This window comes from Lynx canadensis, chromosome E2 (assembly GCF_007474595.2).
Source record: "Lynx canadensis isolate LIC74 chromosome E2, mLynCan4.pri.v2, whole genome shotgun sequence".
Taxonomy (NCBI): domain Eukaryota; kingdom Metazoa; phylum Chordata; class Mammalia; order Carnivora; family Felidae; genus Lynx; species Lynx canadensis.
Genome location: NC_044317.1, coordinates 27,168,741 through 27,183,147, shown reverse-complemented (window position 1 = coordinate 27,183,147; position 14,407 = coordinate 27,168,741). Strand labels below are relative to the sequence as shown.

Genomic DNA, 14,407 nt, shown 5'->3' with positions numbered 1-14,407 from the left:
AGGCACTGCTGGAGGAGAGATGTTCCTGGGGGTCACCCCAACTCTGAGCACCCAAGATAGGGTTAGGAGCCCCCCCAACACCCTCGCTCCCCCACCTTGCTTGGCCTGGCCCCCACTAACCAGTCTTCACGAATCCCAGAACGAGGGCAACAGTGGGGCCCAGACTGGAAGGAAAGAGCCATGATGACAGCCTGTCACCTAAAGGTGCCTGTCTAGCCTTCTCACCCCCCTCCTCAGACACTGGGACGCCTGTCCTCACCCCTTCCCAGAGAACCACACAGCACCCTCTCAAGAGCCAGGCACATGCTAACAAACCAAAGAAACCCCCAAGGGCGGCCTTCCATTTTTACCTCTGGTTGAGATTCTTCCTCCCCTCAAAGCTCCCATCTCCCGCTGCCCTTCCCAGAGTGGGCTTGGCCCCAGCAGCAGAGACTGCCCTCCTCCATCCCCATACCCCAGGGCCCAGCATAGGGCAGCCATATGGCAGGATCCCAATAAATGCACATGGGTGAAACAAAGGTCCATCCGGGGAGATGCAGAGGTGGTCTGCCCTGGGCTCTAACCTCAGGCAGAGACCCCTCTGGTGCCAGAGCTTGTGGGCATTACACCTGCCCCTCCAGAACCACAGGGGTCCATCCCAAGTCCACCTGAGCAAGGTGCCCCTCTCTTCAGGCCTGGTGCCCTAGGCTAACACAGATAACCACCAGCTCTGCTCCTGTACCAAACAAAACCCACAGACACAAGGACAGCGACAGGGTGGGGTCCTCACCGAGCCCCTGCCCCGTGCAGCGGGTACCCACCTCCATCGTGTAGGTCTTGCCGGCACCTGTCTGGCCATAGGCAAAGATGCAGACGTTGAAGCCGTCAATACAGGAGGTGATCAGGGCTTGTACCTCCTGGAACACCTGGGGAGGTGACATGGGATGGAGATTGCAAGCCCCCCCGGGTCACCCACCATTTCCAAGTCCAGCCACCTCCCCTGACCACTCTCTCCTTCAGTAACAGTACAACGCATATTGTTACTGGCGAGTGGCTCACTGTGGAAGAATTTCTGACTAATAAGTCACTTACAATAGGCATCAGTCGAGCTGCCAAGACTGAAGGGAAGACAGGGCAGTACCTGCTGCCCAGCCCTGGAGCTCAGGGGCCCCCGCCTCTACTTCTCCGGCACCAAAGGAGTGCTCAGTGAGTTGAAGGCAGAGGCCAGCGTGTGCCCGGCACCCAGAGCCTGCCTGTACACCAGCAGACAGGGTGGGGCAAAGGTAAAGCCCAGCACAGGGACAGGAGGGCACAGGCAAGACAGTCCTGGCCGGTCAGCCAGGGCAGAGATGAGAAAAGAAGGATGCTGAGACCACATGGCTCTCACAGGCCAAGGGTTCCATAGTGGGGCCAAGGAGCAGCGGGGGAGTCCCTAGGCAGACCTACATAAGTGCTCCCGGCTGGAGAAGCAACGCCCGCCAGGGTCCTGTGGTTGGGCGGGGCCACGTAGGTGCCACAGGCTGTGCATGAATCTCCCTCCCTGCAGAGGCTTCAATCTTAGCTTCCCACCCTCTTCTCTCCTCCAGTGGAGGGAGCAAGGCATCCCAGTGCCCCACGCCTCCCCATCGTGTCTTCCCCACTCTTATACTTCTTTCGGTCCATGCTCCCATCATCTCTCCCTGTGTGCCCCCCCACCCTCCACTGCTCTGTCCCTTTCCCCACAGGGCCACACTCACGTCCTGCTGTGAGGCCCGCGGGGAGAAGACCTTGTCCAGCTCAAAGGACACAGGCTTTCCTTTGTGCAGTAGGTGGATGATGGAGTCATCGTCAGCATCGAAGGTCACAGCATTGGTCGCTTCGGGTCCTTCTCCGTCCTCTTTGGTGACTGGCCTGACACGAGCAATCACCCGGATATTCCCTGGATTGTGTGGGGGAGGAGAGAAGGGTACAGGCTGGGTCAAGATCAGACTGCCTCTACACTGGCATCCTCTGGTGTCCTGAGCAACCCAGCGGCTCAGGAACCTGCTGCCTTCTAAGCAAGGCCCCCCAAGGAAAGGTAGCCCACAAAGCTGTGATCAGTCACTCACACTATCATGAATTCAAGTATCAGTACCCTTTCTTCCTGGGCAAGCCAGCTGAGAGTGGGAGCTTCACACTGGGGACAGGGAGGAAAGGTCAGTTGTGGGGCTCAGGCCCTGCGCCCAGTCTGGGTGGGATACCAAATGGACGCTCTCTCTATGTGTCTGGACTTCAGTTTTCTCTATACGATAGGGCTTGGGTCCCAGTAAGCCAAGAGACTTATTCTGTCATTCTAAAAGGATACCATGGATGCCAGGACAGGGCTTGGGAATCAGATAGGCAGATAGAACCAGGCAACGAGGCAGCCCTGGGGTGTGTGGGCACATAGATCTGATCGCTTCAAGCCCTTCAGTGGGATCTCAGTGGAATGAAGAACAAACTCCCCACTACAGCCAGAATCTTCACCTTCACCTTCACCTGTACACTCCACCTCACCATCCAGGTCCAAGGTCTGGCTGCACCTCCTCCGGGAAGCCCACTGACACGCTCGACTGTCAGACACTAAGGGGCTCTGAGAGCCCCTCCCCAGCCCCGGTAACAGGGGCAGTGTTGAGGTTCTCTGGGTGATTAACGATCACTGCTGCCCCAGCTGAAGCGAGCACCGTGAGGCCAGCGACAGCATCCGTGTGGGCTCACGGCCATGTCTCAGTGTCTGGAACAGCACCTGGCACATGGCAAGCACTCCCTAGACCTTTGTGTAGCAAACAGGTACCCTCAAGCTTGGCCAGGCCGTTGGTCAGAACAAGCGGCATACCAGCCACCCCACCCAGTGCCTCAATAGCCCACCCGGCCCCCTCGGGGCCCAGGGGTCACCTGCCATGGGCACTGGGGTGAGGGCTTCAGAGTTGGACGGATCCAAGTCCAGATCCAGGGCAGACCGTTTACTAGCCACGCGGGTTTGAGCAAGCTCCCCGACTTCTCTGGGTTTCCGGATCTACAAAGACGGAGCTACAGCAGCCCCTCGGTGGCAGGGCACAGCTCCAAGGAGTGGTGCTGGGCTGGGGGGAAGGGCTGCATCACCTCCGAGCCAGCTTGGGACCCCTGGCCCCCCAGAACCCCCCGCGGTCACCTTTCAGCCGCACGAGCTCATTGTGGCACTTCTTGCGCAGCTGCAGCTCCCGGCGGTACTTGCGCAGGAGCTCCTGGTTGTTGCTGTTGACCTCCTCGATGGCTTGGCCGATCTGGTGGGGGGTGCGCAGCGCTGTCACGGGCTGGCTCCACTGACCTGGCTTACCACGCTGCCTGCCACCTCCCCACCCCCACCCCAGCAGCTGCTCACTGCCTCCCACCCTGGGCGGAGTACTTGAGGTCTGCTGTCACAGGCCAACTCTATCCAATAGCCCCTGTGGGCATGTACTGCTGCTAGGCCCATTTTACAGAGGAATAAACTGAGTCTCAACGAGGCTTATTGCTCTGCTGATGAGCAAACAGCAGGACTCAGCCCTCACTTCACAGCACTAGCACTTGACTACAACAAGATTCAGCTGGACCCATACTCCAGCTCTACCCTCATCTCAAGTAGCTGGGGGGACCTAAGGCAACCATCTCAGTCGTCAAGCCTCTTTCTTCTCCTCTGTAAACTGGGGAGAACACCATCTAATTCGCAGATCTGTAGGACTTGGTAGGTACGGACCTCCACGTTACACTTCATGAGGGAAAGGACCAAAATGCAGACCGCGCGTGCATATGTTGCCCTTCGTTGGGTAAAAAGGGAAGTGTGCACATGCACGCAAATACATCAACAGGCTTCATCATGCTCAGAACGCTCGGGGGGTAAATTCTGACAGACATCCGCCTCTGGGGAGCAGGCCAGGGTGGCAGAGAGAGGCCCTTCCTTTTCTTCTGATGCTCTTCTGCATAGTTTGAACTTTCTACCACGTCCATGTATCATTGACATAATTTTTTTCACAGAAAGAGAACTATTTTCTATTCCCAAAATATATCAGTCTCTCTACCCTGCAGGACTGTTGTACAGATTCAAGGAGCTGACAGCTATAAAAGGCTTAGCACGTAGGAGGCACTTAAGAGACGCTGGCTATTCTCATACTGTACAAGTATAGCTTAAAAAAATCAAAACTAACAGATATAAGAATATGTGCAGCATGTTTGAGATATAAGAATACATGTAATATGTTTGATTTAAAGCATCACAATAAGTCAAATACCCAAATACCTGCCCCTGACCAGTGTGTTTTTCAAACAGGGTCTGGGGGTGGCAGTGTGTGGGTGAGGCAGGGGGGCTACTGTCTGGGGGGCTTCACCGCATTTTGGAATGGAGCCCTGGGCTCCAGGGCCTCTCCCAGCCTCCCCCGTCCCCTCAGCCATGAGCTGCACTCACCTCGGCCTTGACGCTCTTGAGAGCCTCCTGCAGGAGCAGGGGGAAGCCACGCACCTGCCGCTTGAGCCCATTGTAGTCGTTGGTGAGGGTCCGCAGCGCTGGCTGCAGCGTCAGCAGGTTTGTCCGGACACCTATGGGGACACAGAGGTATAAAGTGGACAGGGGGAGGGGCTACGGCACGGGGCAGGCCAGGGCCCGGCCAGCCGGCTCACCTGCCAGGTTCTCATGCACAGCCTTCATCTCCACCTGGGCTCTGGCAAAGGCCTCCTCGATGGCCCGGTTCTTGTCCTCCTCCAGGGACTGCATCTCCTCCAGCATCTGCCCGTGTGCCCGCTCCAGCTCTGACTCGTACATGGCGATCTGATGGCCAAGACCAGAAGCAGCTCAATGTGTGTCGGGGGGAGAGAAGCTCGGGGGGGGGGGGGGGAGAGCCAGAAAGAAGCCCCTCACCTACCCCACAGCCCACGTGAGCAAACACTGACCCCTACATGTACACATAGACACACACACAGACACATACACAGACACACACACACACACACACACACACACACACACACAGGAGAAGGGTATATGGCCATCTCGCTCCTGGAAAGGTCTGGGAGCTCTGTGCAGCTACTTCCTTGCGTTACCCCCGGCACCAGCCTGGGTCCTGGCACGTAACAGGTGCACAAGCTACAGGCCCCAGGAGGGCAGGGGAGAGCACTTGTTATACAGTAGTGACCAGGGTTCCTTTCTAAGAACATGTGCGCTAGACCCTGTGTGAGGAACCTTTAATGATTATGTCCCTGAGCCCCACTGGGAGGGGAGTTCTGCGATCACATCATTTTACAGATGAGGAAACAGACACTAACAAAACTTGGCCTTGGTCATGCAGCCAGCAGGGAGAGAAGGGACCGGAACCCAGGCACGTCGCACCCCGGAGGGCTAACCCGCCATACTGTGTTGAAGGCCCGCCTCTGGCTTTCCAGCCGGGCGTGCGCATGCTCTCTCCAGCCGGGCGTGCGCATGCTCTCTCCAGCCGGGCGTGCGCATGCTCTCCCACAGCTACGCGCGCCCCCGCAGCCCATGCACCTGCGCCCGGAGCTGCGCGGTCAGCTGGTGCGAGCTCTGCAGCTGCTGCTCCATCTCCTTCAGCACCTGCCTCTGCATGGCCACCTGCTCCTGCAGGTGCTGGTTCCGGGCCTGGGACTCGCTGAGGGCCTGCTTGGTCTTGGACGACTCCACTTCCACGGTCTTGATGACATACTGTGAGGGGAAGGAGGGACGGGCGCGTGGCGGCGCGTTGGTGCCTCGACCTCACCCGGGGGTCCTGAGACGCGGCTGGCCTTGGGAAGGGACCTTCAGGGACATCCCGCCAAGAGCCCCCAGAAAAAACTAGAGAGGCCTCGAGGTACTGGCTTTCCAGGATGCTGCAAGGGCCTCCTGGAATGCTCTCATCTAATTAGCCCACCAAGAGCCTGGCTGTGGCCCCAGCCTGGGCACAGGACAGACAAGAAGGGCAAAGATGAAGGTAGAACCTCGCGGTGCGTCACATCCATGCCTGGCACGCACGGGCACCTCAAGCCTCAGTTGCCAGATGCCTGCTACGCGCCTGGCCCTGGACAGCAAGGAGAGGAAGGGGCAAGACTAAGGGCAGACCTGCAATGATTCCTTCAACCACTTGCCCCTCCTCATTCACCAAGACGCTTAAGCCCTTCCTCCGGGAGGCCCCGCCCTGGGCGCGGGATGGAGAGGAGGCTCCCAAGGCCCTGCACGTGGCCACGGCTCACCTTGATTGGCTGCGACTGGGCCCGCAGGCTGGCGATGGTCTCGTGGCTGTCCCGGAGGCGTCGGCTCAGCCGCTCCTCCTCCTGCGCCTTCTCGGCCAGGCAGTCCTTGAGCCGCAGCTCGACCTCCGCCAGCCGGTCGGTCTTCTGCTGCACCTCCAGGTTCAGCTCCGACAGCATGCCCTTGTTCTCCACCACCTCCAGCTGCAGCTGTGACAGCTTGTCCCGGAGCTGGGCGCTCTCCTGCAGGCAGGCGGTGGCGAGCGACGCCGGGACCCAGGGAAGGACAGACAAGCGGGCAGGGGTCACTGTGAGGAACTGGGTCACCGTTGGGGACTGAGCCCTCTGGGACCGGGTGGGGCCGGGGCCAGCCCGCTCACCTGGCTGTGCTCGCAGCCCGTGCAGGGGGCCACCGGCTTGGCCCGCAGCTCCTGCAGCTCTGCCTCGAAGCGCCGCATCTCCTGCCTCAGCCGTTCATTCTCCACCATCAGCAGGTCCCGGTGTTTCTCCAAGTCCGTGCCTCCCTGTAGACGGCCGGAGCACAGGGGACGCATGTGAGGTGGAGAGGGTTACCAGGGCAGGGGAGAGAGGAGACAGGTGGGGAGAAGGAGAGGGAAAGAGAAAGGCGGAGAGGGAGGGAAGAGAGCAGGAGCTCCAGAGGGAAATGAGAAGACAGGAGGAAAGGGGAGCTGGAGGGACGGACTTCACCCCGCCCTGTTCATTCTATTTTCCTGAGTGTGAAAGTAACAAGAAAGTCGTATTTATACACAGAGATCACACTCCTATTTTACATCAGCAAACGAGAATTAACCTCCCTCCCTTTGGGGGTCACATGACCTCTGAGGACCTAGTGAGTGGAGACAAGTATTCAGGGAGCGTCTCCCAGGCAGGATGGCAGTCTGATGGGCACACGGGCAGCCCCGGCTTGGGCTGGACGTGAGGGCCCTGGAGAGATGGGGTCACACATCCCATCTGGAAGGGTCAGTCTGCATGAGACCTGGCCAACCCCCGCCTCCCCCGCCCACCTTAGGATGGCAGTGTTGAGCCTCACCAGCTCTGATCGAAGGCGGCTCACTTCCTGGGCTTGGCTAATGAGCTTCTCCTTCAGGTTTTCCACCTGCCAGCACAAAGCCACAGTCACGGTCACGGTGAGCCTTGTTCCTCACCTCCAGCCCACACCCAGGCCTGATCTCTCAGCCCCAGCCCTCCCTGTGTTCAAGCATCAGGCCACACCTGGGACTCCAGGTGACACACACCTGCCCCATCCCAATAGCCTTCAGCACCCTCTCCCACTTCAAGACCCAGGTAGCCTGGGCTCTCAGGAAAAGTCTGGGGAGCAAGCAAAGCAGAGGTGACCCGTGTACCACCAAGCCCACGCCAGAGGCAGCTCCCTGGGAGACTCAGAAGGCTGACCTCAGGACGCCTGCCTTGCATCAGCCCCTGCGTCTACTTAGGTATTTGTAATTATATATATATATATATATATATATATTTTTTTTTTTTCTTTTTTCCTTGAAAAGGCTTCCAAATTGTATAAACTCTAGGCACTACAAAACCTGGATCAGTCCTTGCCCAAGTCCTAAATTTTTCCACTTCAAGTGGTTCCTGGTCAATCTGCCTGTGGAGACAGGTCTGTCAGTGACCAGGGCACATCTCAGACCTGTGTCCACCCCAGCTCCCAGCCTGTCTTGCTGGAGAGCCATGGCCAGCAGAGGCTATTAGAAAGAGGAGGGGTGCACGCTCTGTGAGGAGGCAAGGGTGGCCTGGCTCAGCCAGAGCCCAGGGCGGGGGCAAGCACGATGCCAGTTCCGAGAGTGCACATCCCAGGATGGCGACCCTCCCCTAGAGCTGTCCCCCCGCTGGCCATCCTCCTTGCAGGCCCCAAACCCTGGTTCTCTATCAGCCCACCTGCAGGAACCTCTCGGGAGATAACTGCAAATGCAGCCAATGACTTTGGCACCAGCATTCATTAGAGCATGTTTGGCGGTTTTCTTGCAGAACATTCTATGAGGACCATACCCTACCATACCTCACCTTGAGAAGGCACAGTAAGAGTCAGACTCACTCGGCGGGGGCTTAGGAGAGGTGGGTTTTACACAAGCGGACCACGAAGCGCTAGGTTCTTATTACTAAGTGACAGGTGACAAAGTCCCCTGCCTGCAGGGGCCAGCCAGGGCCAGGTAAGGCAGGCGAGGGGCAGTGCAGGATTGGACACCTGCTATCCACCCCTAGGAGGCAGCCACAATGCACTCCCTGCAGGCCGCGGCCAGAGACATGCAGGCCCACGTCTCCAAACGTCTGACCTTTCAAGACAGGCCAGATGTTGGGATTTGGGGATATGTCAAATCTCCCCACTTTACATGGCTGAGATGTCATCAACAGTGTGTGAGTAGCATGGGCAGCATGCAGACCAGGCCTGTGCCACCTCCGATGCCCCCTTTTGCTGAGACCCTGGTGGGAGGAGCACTCAGATCCCCCGGCCTTAGAGGGGAGTGAGGGACACCTCACAGAAGGCAGCCTTTCATTCCTTGGTGGTGAAATCGGGACTAGCGTGAATCCCCAGCATTAAGGGGATGGTTACGCAAGTTATGGCGTATGTACACGCAGACTAGTGCATAGTCGTCACGGTTAGGGTTAGCAGAAGTTTTAAGTGACTTGGAGAAAGGCTCCCGAACATAGTTAAGTCAAAAGTCTGAAAACAAAATTGCGAATGTAACACCAAGGAGCAGAAGTCTCTGGGCTGTAGAATTCTGCCAAATTCTTTATGCTTTTCAGTAACTTGTAAGCCTCAAAGAATACGTACTCCTCTCATACACACTCCCCCCATCCTGATATAGGTGGGTCTACCTCCTTTTGAAAGGTTGAGTCCCCCCACCCCCCCTTCCTTCCCTCAGAAAGCACCCCAGGAAGATCCACTTGCACTGAACAGGTGCCTCAGACAGGCTGCTTCCTCAGCACCGGGCTGGGTGTGCTGGGACCTCGCCACCAGCACTCAGCCCCAGATGCAGCGAGAATGGGGTTTTCCAAGTGCTTACTTGCGGGGTCAGGACGCCTGCCTGCCACCTGCCTGTAGCCCAGGCTCCTGCTCCTTTCTTGCATCACAATCAGAACTCTGGGCACTCCCAGGCTCTACCTGGAATTTCTGAGGGGTGCCCCAAAAGGAGGTGGCTACAAAATGGGGCAGGCTGGGGTGAGGGTGAGGGGTTGAGGAAGAGGCTATAAAAGACTCCCTTTGTCAGAGATGTCAGACAGTCATCTCCTGGCTTGTCTCAGACAGCGGGGGACATGGCCCACCAACACAGCAGTGTGGCCTGTCAGGCACCAGTCACCGCTGTGGTGCATGGTGACCGTGCCCCGGCAGGCCAGCTGCATTTGGGGCTGAGAAGTCAGGATGTGTGCTGCTCAGGAGTGGGGCCATTGCCCTCTACCCAGAGGGGTCTATTTCAGGAGCGGTGAGAGCAGAGAGCGGGGTGCTAAGGGTGAACCGGACCAGCGAGGAAGGCCTTCCACAGGAGAGAGCCCCCAGAGGCATCCTGTCCACACCCGCCCGGGCTCTGAGTCAGCAATCGTGCTGGCATCTATCCGCAAAGAGGGGAGGGACCTTCTCTATTACTCATCATAAGCCCCGACCCCGGCAGGTGACCAGCACGCAGTAGACACCCAATGAACACTAGAAGTGACAGCAGACAAGCGGCATGCACACTCCTGAGGGCAAAGAGCCAGGCCGAAGGGGAAGCAGGTCCCCGGCAGGCTGCTGTGCTGGTGCCCAGGAGGGTATGATGTCAACCCCAGGGCTGACCAAGGGACCAGGCTAGATTTGTGCAACGTCCCTTCCCAGGCCCAGGCTCCTTGTCAGCCGGAGAAACTGGGTCATGGGCCTGGTGCACAGGGCCTCAGTGGGAGCGGGGAGCCGGGGCCCATCTGACACAAACCCACATTTCCATCTCTCAGCAGAAGTGGGTCCAGTAGAGGGTGGGGCTGCCCTGCGCAGGTCTGTGTTCTCAGCTGTCTGCTCCCATCAGTGGAGACAACCTGCTGATTACCTCCCCACCTCCCACCAAGCCTGGCTCTTGATCACCAGCTGTCTGTCCTCTGAGGAAAAGAGGGCTCTCCCAGTGGCGAGACCAAGGCGTTGCTGAGCTGAAAAGGCAAGAGGTCCCGGGACCCAGAACACCCTGAGGAAACAGAGGCCCCCGGAAGCACCCCATCCCGTCACCAACACACTCCCCCTCTCAGGACATATGGCTACATGACTGACTGTGCCCATCGGGCCCCATCCACCCTGCCCTGCCCACTGCCAAGTTTTCACATTCAGGTCCTTCTGCCACTGAGGGGCAGTCGGGCACAGGGGTTCTCAGGCCTGACTGCCCAGCTTTCTAATATAGACATCACCCTACTCGCTGGATAATCTTGGAAAAGTCTCAACTTCACCATGCCTCTTGCTTTCCTCATCAGGACAGTGAGGCTACCCCTACAAGGATGTCCTGGGCATTAAGTGAGATTAAATGAGATAACGTAAGTAAAGCGCTTAGGACAGACCCCAGCACACAGCGAGTTCTATTGTTAGAATAAAGGCCCGTGAGAGCAGAGATATCTGTCTGTCATGTGGATGCCGAATTCCCAGTGCCTAGGACAGTGCCTGATAGCAGGTGCTCTGTAAACACATGTAGGAAGAATGAGTGCACAAGGGGCTGGGTAGAGCAGGGTCTGTGAGTGAGGCTGTCAGGCAGGGTGGGGCCAGGAGGGGTGCTAGAGGCTAGGGCACCACTGGGCACCAGCAGGAGGACACTCACTTCTGCCAAAGGAAGGAGCTGCTACAAGGCTCCAGGCATGTGGGTGCCACGTGGGACTGTCGGGCCAGAGGTGCCACGTCTTCCAATATATTCTGACAAAATAGGAATTCCAGATCTTTATGTGAACTTAACTAAGGTTTAAAAATAGGCAACTGGCTCTGGAAAACAGTGTGGAGGTTCCTCAAAAAATTAAAACTAGAATTACCCTACGACCCAGCAATAGCACTACTAGGAATTTATCCAAAGGATACAGGAGTGCTGATTCCTAGGGGCACATGTACTCCAATGTTTACAGCAGCACCATCAACAATAGCCAAAGTATGGGAAGAGCCCAAGTGTCCATCAACCAATAAATGGATAAAAAAAGATGTGGTGTGTGTGTGTGTGTGTGTGTGTGTGTATACACACAATGGAATACTACTTGGCAATAAGAAAGAATGAAATCCTGCCATTTGCAACAATGTGGATGGAACTAGAGGGTACTATGCTGAGTGAAATAAGTCAGTCAGAGAAAGATATATGTTTTCACTCATATGTGTAATTTGAGAAACTTAACAGAAGACCATGGGGGAAGGGAAGGGGAAAAAATAGTTTCAAACAGAGAGGTAGGCAACATAAGAGACTCTTAAATACAGAGAACAAACTGAGGGTTGATAGAGGGGTGGGGGGGGTAATGGGTGATGGGCATTGAGGAGGACACTTGTTGAGATGAGCAATGAGTGTTGTATGTAAGCGATGAATCATGGGAATCTACTCCCAAAGCCAAGGGCATACTGTATACACTGCACATTAGCTAACTTGACAATAAATTATATTTTAAAAAATTAAATAAATATAATAAAAATAAAAATTGGCAACGAATCTGATCAGTAAAAAAGGAGGCCAATTAGAACTAATAAACTCAGCAAAGTCACAGGATACAAAATCATTACGTAAAAATCTGTTGTGCTTCTACACAATATCAATGGACAATCCAAAAAAGGAAATTTAGAAAACAATTCCATTTACAATTGCATCAGAAAGAATAAAATACTTAGGAATAAACTTAAGAAGGCAAAAGATCTGTACATTGAAAACTATAAAATATTGCTCAATAAATTAAAGAAGGCACTGATAAATGAAAAGACATCCCAGGTTATGGATTGACATATTGCTAAGATATCAATACTACCCAAAGCGTTCTTCAGATTTAATGCAATCCACATCAAAATTCCAATGGCATTTTTTGCAGAAATAGAAAAATCCACCCTAAAATTCATATGAAATCTCAAAGAACCCCAAATAGCCAAAACATAATTGCAAAAGAAGAGAAAGTGAGAGGTTGCACACTTCCTGATCTCAAAAGTTACTACAAAGCTACAGCAATGAAAACAATAAAGTACTGGCATAAAGACTGACATACAGATCAACAGACTAGAATAGAGAACCCAGAAACAAACCCTCACATGTGTGGTCAATTGATTTTTGACATGGGTGCCAAGACCATTCCAGGGGGAAAGGACAGTCTTTTCAACAAATAGTGCCAGGAAAACTGGACATCCACATGCAAAAGAATGAGATTGGACCCTTGCCTTACACCACAGACAAAGTTAACTCAGAATAGATCAAAGACCTAAACGTGAAAACCAAAACTATAAACATAGGGGAAAACCTTCATGGCACTGGATTTGGCAGTGCTTTCTGAGATCGGACACCAACAGCACAGGCAACAAAAGACAAAATAGATAAATTAAGCTTCATCAAAATAAATAAAACCTTTTGTGTATCAAAAGATACCATCCACAGAGTAGAAAGGTACTCTGTGGAATGGAAAAAACTATCTGTGAATCGTATACTGATAAGGGGTTAATATTCAGAATACAGAGAGAACCCCTACAACTCCACCCCAAAAACCCCAATTCAAGACAGGCAAAGGACTTGAATGGACATTTCTCCAAGGAAGATATACACATGGCCAATAAGCACATGAAAAGATGCTCAATATGACTAATCATTAGGGAAATGCAAATCAAAGCCACAATAAAATACCACTTCAACCCATTATGATGGCTATTAGTTAAAAAAAATAACCCTCAGAAAATAACAAATACTGATGAGAATCTGGAGAAATTAGAACCTTTGTCCCACTGCTGGTGGGAATGTCAAACAGTGTACCTGCTGTGGAAAACAGTATGGTGGATTCCTCAAAAAATTTTAACTGGAACTACCATATGATCTAGCCATTCCACTTATGGGTATTTGCCCAAAAGGAATTCAAAGCAGGGTCTCAAAGAGATATTTGCACACCCATGTTCATAGCAGCATTATTCACAATAGGTACAATGTGGTAGCAGACCAAGTGTCCACTGATGAATGAAAGGATAAGCAAAGTGTGGTATATCCATACGATGGAATATTATTCTGCTTTAAAAACAGGAAATCCTGCCATTTGCAATAACATGGATGAACCTGGAAAGCATTATGCTAAGGGAAATGAGCCAGTCACCAAAAGACAAATACTGTGATCCCGCTTATATTAAGTACCAGGAAGAGCTACATTCATAGAGACAGGAAGTAGAATGGTGGGTGCCAGGGGCTGGAGGAGGGGGGAGGGGGAAGTTAGTATTTAATGGGAACAGTTTCAGGTTTGCAACATGAATAACAATGTGAATATACTTAATACCAATGAACTATACACTTAAAAATGGTTAAGATGGGAGGGGGAGCCAAGATGGCGGAACAGCATGGAAGTTTTTTTGTGTGTCTTGCATCCATGACATACAGCCAGACCAACACTACACCATCCTGCACACCTAGAAAAATGATCTGAGGATTAACACAACAATCTGCACAACCTAAACCACAAAATTCAGCAGGTACCTGGCACAGAGAGGTGAACTTGGGGAGAGAGAAGCCGTGGAGGGCAGGGAGCCGCTTTTGCACATGGAGAGAGGATGGAGGCGGGGGAGGAGAATATGGGAGAAGCACCCTCCAAAAGCAGCTAAAGAGAAAGTAGAAAAGTGGAAACAGCCACAGGGACTGAACTAAGAGAGAAAAGAGAAAGAAGAGGGTTTAAATTCCATTAAGACTATAACAGGGGGAGCGCCGAGTCTGAAACTCCGCAGCTCGATACCTGGTGGTGCTCTGGTGGGAAGGACGAGTCCCCAGGAGCAGAGTGGGGTCCGGGAGGTTCTCGGGCCAGAGAGAAGCGGTTCCACTGCTGGAAGGACATTTGGTAGAGACTGTGAGGCCACCTGGTCCCAGCACACCCCAGAGAACAACCACATCGCTGGTGCTGGAACAAGGTCGTTATGGGTGAAGCTTGGTGCCAGATGCGTGTTGTGATTTTCCATAATCCCTGAAACGCTGCTGGTACACTATCTCGCAAATTTTTTCTGGGGAGGGCTGGCACCTGGCCACACTGTCTGGGCACCAGCAGCAGGCACGGTCCTGCAAACATTCCTGGGTGT

At 54.0% G+C, this 14,407-nt stretch overlaps 1 protein-coding gene across 5 annotated transcripts in view; it reads right to left on the bottom strand.

The window, feature by feature from the left end:
- The window catches only part of KIFC3 (kinesin family member C3), a 39,598-nt gene that overhangs the window by 4,665 nt on the left and 20,526 nt on the right, over positions 1-14,407 (bottom strand). For all 5 annotated transcript variants that reach the window (XM_030298435.2, XM_030298434.2, XM_030298436.2 and 2 more), the window contains 9 exons: positions 7,217-7,282; positions 6,546-6,689; positions 6,169-6,408; positions 5,471-5,644; positions 4,609-4,756; positions 4,397-4,527; positions 3,128-3,239; positions 1,716-1,897; positions 801-905 (listed from right to left, as the gene is read on the bottom strand). In XM_030298435.2, the coding sequence (XP_030154295.1) occupies positions 801-905; positions 1,716-1,897; positions 3,128-3,239; positions 4,397-4,527; positions 4,609-4,756; positions 5,471-5,644; positions 6,169-6,408; positions 6,546-6,689; positions 7,217-7,282 (1,302 nt within the window). The remainder of the gene's footprint in view (positions 1-800; positions 906-1,715; positions 1,898-3,127; positions 3,240-4,396; positions 4,528-4,608; positions 4,757-5,470; positions 5,645-6,168; positions 6,409-6,545; positions 6,690-7,216; positions 7,283-14,407) is intronic.